At 54.8% G+C, this 10,575-nt stretch overlaps 3 protein-coding genes across 3 annotated transcripts, besides 14 other annotated features; 1 reads left to right on the top strand and 2 right to left on the bottom strand.

The window, feature by feature from the left end:
• Nucleotides 1-100: 100 nt before the first annotated feature.
• ACLA_098650 (uncharacterized protein) lies at nt 101-1,521 on the bottom strand (the record flags this gene model as incomplete). The annotated part of the gene is made up of 6 exons (XM_001270348.1): nt 101-508; nt 574-687; nt 750-844; nt 904-1,043; nt 1,093-1,319; nt 1,378-1,521. 6 exons carry the CDS (start codon nt 1,519-1,521, stop codon nt 101-103), a joined length of 1,128 nt encoding a protein of 375 aa, XP_001270349.1.
• Nucleotides 1,522-3,343: 1,822 nt separating this feature from the next.
• On the top strand, nt 3,344-5,220 carry ACLA_098640 (flavin-binding monooxygenase-like protein; the record flags this gene model as incomplete). The annotated part of the gene is made up of 2 exons (XM_001270347.1): nt 3,344-3,377; nt 3,485-5,220. The coding sequence occupies 2 exons, from the start codon at nt 3,344-3,346 to the stop codon at nt 5,218-5,220; spliced, it is 1,770 nt and encodes a 589-aa protein (XP_001270348.1).
• Nucleotides 3,405-3,442: a microsatellite.
• Nucleotides 3,406-3,438: a microsatellite.
• A 556-nt stretch (nt 5,221-5,776) lies between the features above and the next one.
• On the bottom strand, nt 5,777-7,623 carry ACLA_098630 (putative C2H2 finger domain protein; the record flags this gene model as incomplete). The annotated part of the gene is made up of 3 exons (XM_001270346.1): nt 5,777-5,902; nt 5,966-7,350; nt 7,527-7,623. The coding sequence occupies 3 exons, from the start codon at nt 7,621-7,623 to the stop codon at nt 5,777-5,779; spliced, it is 1,608 nt and encodes a 535-aa protein (XP_001270347.1).
• Nucleotides 7,564-7,597: a microsatellite.
• A 106-nt stretch (nt 7,624-7,729) lies between the features above and the next one.
• Nucleotides 7,730-7,750: a microsatellite.
• A 186-nt stretch (nt 7,751-7,936) lies between these two features.
• Nucleotides 7,937-8,026: a microsatellite.
• Nucleotides 7,938-8,022: a microsatellite.
• A 2-nt stretch (nt 8,027-8,028) lies between the features above and the next one.
• Nucleotides 8,029-8,054: a microsatellite.
• A 208-nt stretch (nt 8,055-8,262) lies between these two features.
• Nucleotides 8,263-8,288: a microsatellite.
• A 58-nt stretch (nt 8,289-8,346) lies between these two features.
• Nucleotides 8,347-8,386: a microsatellite.
• A 3-nt stretch (nt 8,387-8,389) lies between these two features.
• Nucleotides 8,390-8,416: a microsatellite.
• Nucleotides 8,391-8,416: a microsatellite.
• Nucleotides 8,417-9,440: 1,024 nt separating this feature from the next.
• Nucleotides 9,441-9,474: a microsatellite.
• A 734-nt stretch (nt 9,475-10,208) lies between these two features.
• Nucleotides 10,209-10,236: a microsatellite.
• A 167-nt stretch (nt 10,237-10,403) lies between these two features.
• Nucleotides 10,404-10,436: a microsatellite.
• Nucleotides 10,437-10,575: the final 139 nt, after the last annotated feature.

Genomic DNA, 10,575 nt, shown 5'->3' with positions numbered 1-10,575 from the left:
AGCCATTTCTATAGACATGAAGAAAAGGGAAGTATATATATATGTACATAAAAAAAGAAAAGAAAAGAAAAAACCGGAAAAATCATAAAATTTGCCCCATTTATCGGTCATCCCTTTCTATAATCGTCTCATGCACCACCTTGATCCCCTCCAAACTCCTCCGGCTCGACTGATCCCACTCCTCCGCCGTACACGTCGCGGGGTGCTGATGCTGCACCGACGGAGGCAGCATCATCGCCTCATCGCTGACGGTATGCCACTGCGTATCAGGGATACTCAGCGGGTGGCGGAAGCGGCGTTTCTTGCTCTGGTGGGTTGAGGTGCCTGGTTCGGAGAGAGGGTAGGCCGGGTAGCTCTGCGAGTTGCCCTTGGAGCTCATGTAGAGGCCGGCGCGGCGGGCGGCGCGACGGAACAGCGGGTAGATCATGGGGGCGTTGCCGATGACGACGGCGACGAAGGTTTCGCGGCAGGCCCAGCTGCCGGCCTGTTGGGCGCCGTTGGGACCGGCCTGTTCAATCCGTTTTGTTAGATAAGGTAAGAGGTGGCCTGGAGAAGGAGGGGATTGAGACGCACCGTGACGATCAGCACGCAGCGCAGGATACCGGCAGCCATGACGAAGATACCGCCGGAGAAGAGCACGAAGAGCTCAAGCTTCTCCCGCCAAGGGAGCCGCGCTTTGAAGAGCATCTGCGGGTGTGGTTAGAGCGTGCAAGAAAAGGGGGGGGGGGCTGCTGGGGAAGTGGACGCACCGGAGTCGGGATGGTGATGAGGTATAGATCCGTCAAGACGTTCAGCACCACAGTTACATAGACGTCGATGGGCGAAATGGCCGGCTGACAGTATGCTGCAGCGACGTTAGCGTCGTTCAAATATCCCTGCCGCCCAAAAAACAAACAAACACACCCCCCGGGTTCGGATAGATCTGCCAATTCTTCTCCATCGGATGGCACCCGAACAAGATCGACAGGATGACCGCCAGATAGGTCGCTGCGATCGAGACATAGGCGACCTGCACGCGCAGTTTCATGTTCATCAACCCCGATCTACTCGGTCAGCATCATACTGCGATCAGGAAGGATGCCAGAACCATACGTTAACCGCGAGTAGAAAATCGCCATGCACGCCTTCAGCAACCACAGCAGGGTTGTATACAGCGACCATCCCAGCACCTGTGTCTTAGACCCGCCGATCCGCAGCCTGAATTCATCCGAGTCGGGAGAGAGCGTCGCGCGCTGGTGATCGGTCATGGAGTTGTTGGCCATGCCCTTCCACCAGGCGCCGACGCAGTAGGCGGCGCCGGTTTCGAGGCCATAGACGAGCTATATCCAAATCAGTTGGCTTCATCGGGTGTGCAGCACAATTGGGGAAAGTATGTACAGCGGCCAAGGGCATGAGGTAGTCATCGAGCTGGAAATTGCGAAATCCGACGGTGGTGGCGCGGGCGATAACCCGGATGATGATAGTGACGATGGCGAGGGCGAGGAGGGTGAAGGCCTCGATGGTGAAGCTGTCTGCGGCCATCCCTGCGGCCAGAAAAGAACGAGTGAATGGGGAAGGAAAGAAGGAAGAAAAAGAAGAACGAACTGCCGAGACGGAGAGAGCTTGAAGGATATAAGTGCCAGCTCCAGATCCACACCGAGGCGATGTATAAAAAGATACTGGCCGATCTCCTGCAGAACCCTGGGCCGAAAACGGGTATCTATCACTCGAACCATTTCATGAAAAGTCATTATTAACCCTAGGGATCCTAGTCCCGAAGGCGAAGGACACATGGAAAACAAAGGCATGGCAGACGGCGTTCAACAGGTCAATCCACTTGCTAGGAATTATCCCATCCAATGACTCTTGCACCAGCACCCTTCCACACTTTTTCTGTGGACCCGAATCAAGCATTCAAATCCTTCCGTCTGGGTCAGAGACAACGACTCTGCCTTGAGTGTTCTTCACTGTCCCTGTAACCGACATGTGGATTTGCTCCTTTGGCGAGGATCGGCGGGACCGGAAAATGGGTTATGGGGCCTGTCGAGACGTCCAGGTGTGACAGACTGACAGTCCACGGAAATATGGAGACTCGCTAAGCTATTAATGGTATATGGATTATGGACTGGTCATTGGGGAGAGGAGGAGGGGATGGCAGATAACGAGCAGCTTCCAAGTTCCCAGTCGAGTCAGGGGACGAGAAGACACTACTAGACAGCCCTTGCGCTATGAACGAGATGAGGATCTACTGGGCTGTCCGTTGTGCCTTCGTTCCCTCCGAGAGTTTCCCCATTGGCAATTAATTGTACTGAGTTTACACGATGTTGAGCATGAACGGGGTCTGTGTGTTGAAAGTTTTGAGACTGGTCGTGGTCTGGAGCTATCACAAGAGACTGACCCCGGAGGAAAGACTGGTCATATGTGTCAGAGTGAGACGAGGAATATCAACAAGCAGCCATATCATCATCATCATTCTTCTCCAGACTTCATACAGGGGATTGTGAAACAGCCGTTGATGGTGTTTAGTAGTTCGTAGTTAGTACTCCGCAGTGAGTTAGCGGTTAGGGCATCTCCGGAGTCGTCCTTCTGCAATACAGGAGACAGTCGATAACTCGGTGTTAGCAAAAGGATGGACTCGTATTCTCTAATAATATCCTGATCCTACTACAGTAGTCCCTTGTGAAATAGAGAAATAGAGATGGCCGTTGACACTGACAGCACTAAATCCGCTAGGAGACACACCTAGGTCCAGTCGAGTAATGATTGTCTGTCTAGCTGCATTAGTTGCTGCAGACTTTTGCTAGATCTTCCCCCCCTTTGTCTCTGATGTTCAGCAGGACAGAATGATACATGCATTCCATCTGTCGGTTCCATCGTTCCATCATGGGGTGGGACAAAGAGTGCGGGATCTGATGCTGACAACGAATACATCCATGCATTGGATTGATTCAAAGCACGGATAATCACAGTGCATTGTCCATCCCTCTATGGCTCCCTCGGCCAGAATGAAATCCTGATGGAGCATTAGTGGAACCCCCCGGGACCGTTTTTAATTTGGACCTTGGCCTCTTGTGCCTCTTTCCACTTCTTAGTCGTCTCCTGAATCCATCTAGGCCAGAGACTAAGACCCAGCGTCAAGACTTACGACCACGAGAAGCGTTCTCACTAACGGATCCGGTGGCCCAGACAGGGCTTACTTGCTTTAAAGCTCCAGGTGTCCAGGTCGGCGCTCCCTGTCGAACTCGTGCTTTGACAGATCACTTTTCTGCTGTCAAATTCGACCTGTCCACTGTCCATCAGAGTACTTTCGTGCTCCATACTCCACACCCTGCAACCCAGTTTGACCTGATTTGTCATGTCAACCATGGAAACCGTCGATTTGACGGTCATTGGCGCTGGTATTTGTTTTTCCCCCTGCGCGCGCGCTCTCTCTCTCTCTCTCTCTCTCTGTCTCTCTCTTTCTTTTACCCGTCAGACTGTCAGAACGACAATGCTAATCCTGCAGGCTGGAGTGGCCTCGCTGCCATGAAAACCTACACCCAGGTCAACCCGTCGCACAGTGCCGTCCTGCTGGAGGCCGCATCGTCGATCGGTGGTGTTTGGGCTACACACCGGCAGTACACGGGCCTCAAGTCCAACAACATGCTGGGCACGTACGAGTTCAGCGACTTCCCCATGGACCCGGCGACGTTTGGCGTGCAGCCGGGCGAGCACATCCCCGGGCCCGTCATCCAGAAGTACATGGAGAAGTTCGCCGAGCACTTCCGCTTCCTCGATCGCATCCGGCTGAACACGCGCGTGCGGTCGGCCGAGCGGCGGGCCGACGGCACCTGGCTGCTGACCACGGTCGGGGCCGAGGAAGACGGCCAGGAGCAGACGCGGGTGACGCGCAAGCTCATCGTGGCGACGGGCATCACGTCGCAGGCGTACCTGCCCGGCTTCCCCGGCGAGGCGACGTTCGCGGCGCCGCTCTTCCACTGCCGCGACCTCCGGCAGCACGAGGCGCAGGTGCTGCAGGCCGACCGGCGCGTGACCGTGTTCGGGGGCACCAAGTCCGGGTGGGACGCGGTGTACGCGGCGGCGACGGCGGGCATGCAGGTGGACTGGGTGATCCGCGAGCGCGGGCACGGCCCGGTGTGGATGGTGCCGCCGTACGTGACGCCGCTGAAGCGGTGGCTGGAGAAGCTGGTGACGACGCGGCTGCTGACCTGGTTCAGCCCGTGCATCTGGGGGGACGCGGACGGGTACTCGCGCGTGCGCGGCCTCCTGCACGGCACCTGGCTGGGCCGCCGGCTCGTCGACGCCTTCTGGGCCCTCCTCGCCCACGACGTCGTCCAGCTCAACGGCTACGACGCCCACCCGGAGACGGCCAAGCTCAAGCCCTGGATCAGCCCGTTCTGGATCGCCTCGTCGCTCAGCATCCTCAACTACCCGACCGACTTCTTCGCCCTCGTGCGCTCCGGCGCCGTGCGCATCCACATCGCCAGCATCGACCGCCTCTCCCGCCACACCGTCCACCTCTCCTCCGGCACCGCCCTGCCCACCACTGCGCTCATCTGCTCCACCGGCTGGCGCGCCACGCCGAACCTCACCTTCCGCCCGGACGCGCTCCACGCCACGCTCGGCTTCCCCTGGGGCGCCGACCCCCTCGCCGCGGACCTCCTCGCCGCCGCCGACGCCGAGATCCTGCGCCGCTTCCCCCGGCTCCGCGACCAGCCCGCCCGCCCGGAGTCGTACCAGCCGCTGGCGGCCGACGCGCCCGCGGCCGCCGCGCACCCGTTCCGGCTCGCGCGCTTCATGGTGCCGCCGGGGCTGACGGCCGACCGGTCGCTCGCCTTCATGGGGATCACGATGACGATCAACACGACGATGATCGCGCAGGCGCAGGCGCTCTGGATCACGGCGTACTTCGGCGGACGGCTGACGCCGACGGCCACGGAGCGGTGCCCTGCGAGCGTGCGCGTGGCCGACGAGAAGCGCGGCCCCGAGGACCAGGCGGCGCGGGACCTGGCGTGGGAGACGGCGCTGCACACCCAGTTCGGGCGCTGGCGGTACCCTGGGGGCTTTGGGGCGCGGAACCCGGACTTTGTCTTCGATGCCGTGCCGTATGTGGATCTGCTGCTGCGGGAACTGGGGGTGAATCCTGTGCGCAAGACCGGGGTGGTTGGGCGGGTGTTGGAGCCGTACGGCATGGAGGATTATCGGGGGTTGGTGGAGGAGTGGATGGCGGCGGGGAAGTAGATGGTTGTTTGGTTTTGGTTTTGTTTTTTTTTTTTTATATACCCTTTTAGTGATGATTTGTGTGGTCCAGTTCTGGGAATTTGACTGCGTCGGGAGTTCTTCGCGCGGTTTCGGTCTGGTTGTAAACGCTTTGCTGGTAGGCCGGTTCTCCCATCGGACATATCTGGTGAGATGACTGACCCTCCCCCAGTCTCGGTCTACGGGAAAATGCGTATACAACAATGGACCTGTCTCAATCACCGATCCTATTAATATCTCTCAGGGTCATATCATTGGCTTCGCTCAGTCAATGTCTACAGTACATTCGTCACAATCAGTCGCTGAGAATCATCGATCCGTGTCAATCAGTCCATCCAACATCCAGAACCAGTATCAGTCAAGAAACACAAAAACAAAAGAAAAAAGAAAAACCCGCTCCGTACAATATCAACATTCGCCATCGGCCTCAAACTCAATCAATCAATCCATCGAGAAAAACAACTGGGGGGGCTGAAAAGCCAAAGCCAAACCCGTCCGACGCCGCGAGAACAATGCTCAAATCTCAGAATCACTCCCGTTAATTCGGTCCGTTGCTGTCCACGCTCTCCTTGTCCTCTTCCTTGACACTACCCGAACTGGGTTTGCTCGAACTCGTCCCGTCCGAGGACCCTTCCTTGCCGCACCCCTTGACCAGAATATGTCGCTAGCAGGACGTTAGTATACCCGATCTTCCACGAGAAGGGGACGAAACGAAGGAAGTCAATACCTTCAAAGCATCCTTGCGAGAAAAGCTCTTGTCGCAATGCGTGCAAGGAAACGGCTTCACCGACAGATGAATCCGCTTATGTCGCTTCAGGTCATGGTTGCGGTTGAAACTCTGCGGGCACTGGTCACACTTGAAAGGCCGGTCGTTGGTCGGTCCCGGCTGATGGACTGGATGCGGGGGATGCCCCCCGTACATCTGCTGCATGCTGGCCACATGGCCGCTATTGAACCCGGGCAGGATCCCCGGCTGCAGGCTGCCCAGTAAGGACATCTGACTGCTGGGGCTGTGGATATTCGTCATCACGGGGCCGTTCATCGCGGGGAGAGAATAGGACGGCCACGGTTGCCGCGGATAGCTCAGGTGGTGCGGCGGGCCGGTGGCGAGAGTTGGGGTCGAGGCAACCCGACCCGGGGGGTGGATTCCCAGCCCCGGTTGGCCATAGGGTGGGAAACTCGCCTGATGCGGGCTGCAAATCGGCTGTGCGGCGCCGTAGACGGGCGCGGAATGCGATTTGGGTCCGTAGGGATCATTCGAGGGGAGAAGATGGGGGGACGGGCCGGGATGCGGTAGTCCGGTGGGACTGGTCAGCATGGCGTGGGCCATGCTGGGGTGCTGATGTGTCGTGCCACTCGGGAGTCCCGACGGGGGCATGGAGAGCGATTGCTGGAAGGGTGGTAATTGATGCATGTCGTACGGCTGGGCCAATCCCTCGGTGACGGGGGGAGATGTTGGCGCATTGCGGCCCAGCGGATTCGCGACCGACGGGGAAAACGAATCTCGCGGCGGATATGACGGGTGGTTCGGGGCTCCCGCGTTCCAGGGTTGGCGTGGTGTGCTGCTGCTGCTGGTGGCGGTGGTGCCCCCGGGGGTACTACTGCCGTAGGATGCACTCTGGCCCGGCCAGTAGGCGGTCCCATATGCGGTGGGCGCACCGTCGGGCGATGCGGACACGGAGGTGTGAGATGCGGAGGTGGTCGCGATGTGAGCGGCGGTCGTGCTCCCGGTCACTTCGCCTGCCTGGGTGGAGGCCGGCGGGGTGAGCAGACTGCCCACGCTGTGGTGGATGGGATGATGCAGGCTCGACTGCGGCGGGTACTTGGGAGTGCCGACATGGATCTGAAAGTTCGGGGGTGGCAGCTCGAAGCTGGGGAGGGTGGGCGCGGCGGGCCGCCGAGCGTTCAGTGGCGGAGGGGCATTCAGCGCCTCCAGCGCCGTACCCATGCCGGGTGGTGGAATGGCGAGCGCAGCCAGCGTGGCGGAAGGGTTTCGCGAATAGGGGATGGATTGGAACAGTTCCGCTGTATCAACAGCAGAAGGATTGGACAAGGCGTTGTCGGGTCCAACAGCCCAGTATCGACTGCCAGACAGGCCACCAGAGACAAGTTCTGGAGGATCCAGGAGGGGCGATCAGATCGCGAGTTAAGCGATCTTTGTGATCAGGGATCGAAGGGAACGGGGGGGGGGGGATGCCCTGGGTGGATTGACAAGGTACCCGATTTGAGGTTCAGGGACACCCAACACTTATCCCGAGGACATACTCTGACCTCGATGAAGGACAAACTGTACAGCGCAAAGGCAGTAGCGATGGTCAGGAGATGAGTGAAGAGTGAAGAGTGAAGAGTGAAGGAGTGAGAGAATCTAGTGGGTTCAAGAGACATGCATTGTCCTTGAAGCCGACCGCGGTTGTGATAGGTATACGAGATACGAGGGGGGGTGTTGTGATTAGGTGGGATTAGAGACGACCGAGGTGAATGCGTAGTAGGTATGATGATGATGATGATGATGGAGAAGGAAGATGAGAGTGCAAGTAAAGGTGTTAAAGATGAATACAGTTCGATGTGACGATGAGAGGGAGAATTAGTCGGAGTTGTGGTGGTTGAAGGCGGGGATTATTATTAGTAGTAGGAGTTAGCAGTTCGGGATGGGGGGATGGGATGGATTGATGCTGATGATGGGGGGATTCATTCGAAAAGAGAGAGAGAGAGAGAGAGAGTGTGTGAGAGTGAGTGAGGGAGGGAGAGAGGGAGAAAGAGACAGAGAGACAGAGAGAAAGAGAGCGAGGAAAAAAAAAAAAAAAAAAAAAAAAAAAGAAAGGGAAAAAACACGATGCGTAAAATAAAGTAAAATAAAATTAAATTAAAAAAAAAAAAAAAAAAGGATGAATTGCAAGAAAACGACGAGAAGAATAGAGTGAACCAGATTTGATAATATTCCAGTATATTAATTAATATTCTTCTTCTTCATCGTCCAATGTTATTATTATGATTATTGTACTATCAGGAAATAATAATAAATAAAGAGGGAGAGAGAGAGAGAGAGAGAGTATCCAGACCAGTCCACGGCCGAACCAGCGAGAGGTCTGGCCAGCGCGGGGGAGAATTTGGGATTTGGGATTTGGGACTTGGGACTTGGGACTTGGGAGCGAAAAAAAAAAAAAAAAAAAAAAAAAAATACCGTTCGTACGGAGGAAGTATGGCTGGATGAGTGTATGTATGGAGAGGGAGAAAATAAAAGAAATAGAGAAAAAGAAACGGAAACGGGGGGGGGGGAAAAAGTCAAAAATAAAATCAATAAAACGGAACGGAAACGAGAAGAAAAAAGGGAATGGTTACTTACCTTGAGGCTAGTCCAATTTCACGGGTACATAGTAGGATTCTGGCATCAACCGAGTGAAGACGAGAGAGAGTATGAATAGTGTATGGACGATGGACGATGGACAGAGGATAGGAGGATAAAAGATAGTTAGTTGGCTAGCTATTGATAAAACCTAACGGACTCAACTGATCAACAACAACGTGGTTGACAGGGCTCCCCCCCCAAGGACTATCTATCGAGACTAGGACCAGCAGAAGGCAAATGAGCGATAAACCTCGCTCAGAATCCCATGGTCATGGCCATGGCCCCATCGTTGGTTCTTTCCACGGCTCCATCCGGGACTACTCCTAGTCCAGAGCACTCCTAGGTCACTCTCTCCTCAACTCTAGAATCTACCTAGATGGTATCTACGTAGTACGGAGGATTGGCGATATACGGATTCGCTGGATTCATCCTACGAAGATTCCGATCAAAACAGATCAGAGGATTGATTGGTCGATGAGCCTCTATCTCGACGCTGGAACAATACAATACCAAGAAGAATACCAGACCGAACCCACTCCATTACCAGTTCTGCGATATCGGCTGGTCAGTAGTGCCCGAGAAGACTCTTCACCAGGAGAGTCGATGAGACGATGACTATCGGAAATCCCATTGAGTGAATAATAGGGGACAGACCGCGAGGATGAACCTGAACTCTGAAGAAGTGAACCCCCCAGATCTCAAAGACAGATGTGGAGTCATCAGTCGCGACGATCGGCCACATCAGACCAGCAGGGAATAATGTTGCTCCAAGTTGCCTGGATGGTGGAGCTGGGAATAAGCTTAGCAGTGATGGACGATCGGTCGATGGGGATTCCTCAGTAGTCTGTACTCTGTCTATGTGTGTGTATATATATATATATATATATATAAACGCGCCCGGAGTCTCTTCTGCACCGCGCAGAGTGATAAATTCTTCATCCGTCTAAAAGACTTCAATCCTCAGTCGAAGGACTCATGGAGGTGGATATCTTCGATCTGCGGACTCCGGAGGGGGAGGTACTTTCGTATGGGTGGTCTGTAAATATGGTAAAGGACAGTACACCGAAATGATCCATTCGCACCAGAAAAAAAAAGGGGAAGCGAATAAACTCCGTGATGCTCCTTGCTTCGGAGTCAGGTCAGTGACATGCGAGAGGGTCGAACTGCCTGTAAAGACTTACTGTGTAGAACTGGTGGTAGGTACTGCCAGATTCTTCCAGAGTCTAGGTTCCTGGTCACTGGTTACTGTAAGATACAGAACGGTACTCGTACATAGTAACAGTCTATCTATGGATAACTATCAAGGCAAACGATCTGAATCTGGTTCGCCTATTGTCATTCCCGTTCTCCATTTCTGATTGGTGCAGCTAGAACCTCACGGCATCACCCGAGAGCTGGTCATCTCTCTAGTAGTAAGTGTAAGAACCCCCATCCTTCATTTTTTTTTGATACTGACCAAAGAGTCGATCGATCTATCTCTACAAATAGTCTCCTCCTGCCTTCATCTGACGAACCCGACCCTCATCACTAAGACCCTAGGGGCGAAGAGTTAGATTGCCGCAACTCCCAGCTGTGTTCATTCCGGGTAGTCTCAAGCGAGAGGATCCCGAATTTCAGTCCAGGGAAAAAAAAAATAAAAAAAAAAAAAAAAAGGATGAAATTGGTGTTCGCATGATCCCTGCCAGACTGTCTGGGCCCTTTTGGCCACATCGCACTAGTCTGGCCACTAGACCGGATCTGGAATGGCCAACGTATATGGAGCCCCACCGCTTACTCTGCCTGTCGGCCTGCAGCAGGTGGTCAGTCCACTTAACTCTGCTTTCTCTTTTTTTTTTTTTTTTTTTTTCTTTTTCGGTCTCTCTCTCCTCTCTTTTCGGTGGACACGGTATCTGACTGTACCGCAGAGTGAAATAGTCTCAACTCTCAATAGTCTCAATACCTTAAGGAGTCGGGTCTGGGTACGCCGTACGGGGGACTCAAGAGACAAGACC

This window comes from Aspergillus clavatus, genomic scaffold (assembly GCF_000002715.2).
Source record: "Aspergillus clavatus NRRL 1 1099423829804 genomic scaffold, whole genome shotgun sequence".
Classification (NCBI taxonomy): Eukaryota; Fungi; Ascomycota; class Eurotiomycetes; order Eurotiales; family Aspergillaceae; genus Aspergillus; species Aspergillus clavatus.
The sequence above is the reverse complement of the archived record's forward strand: the minus strand, read 5'-3'. Positions and strand labels throughout refer to the sequence as shown.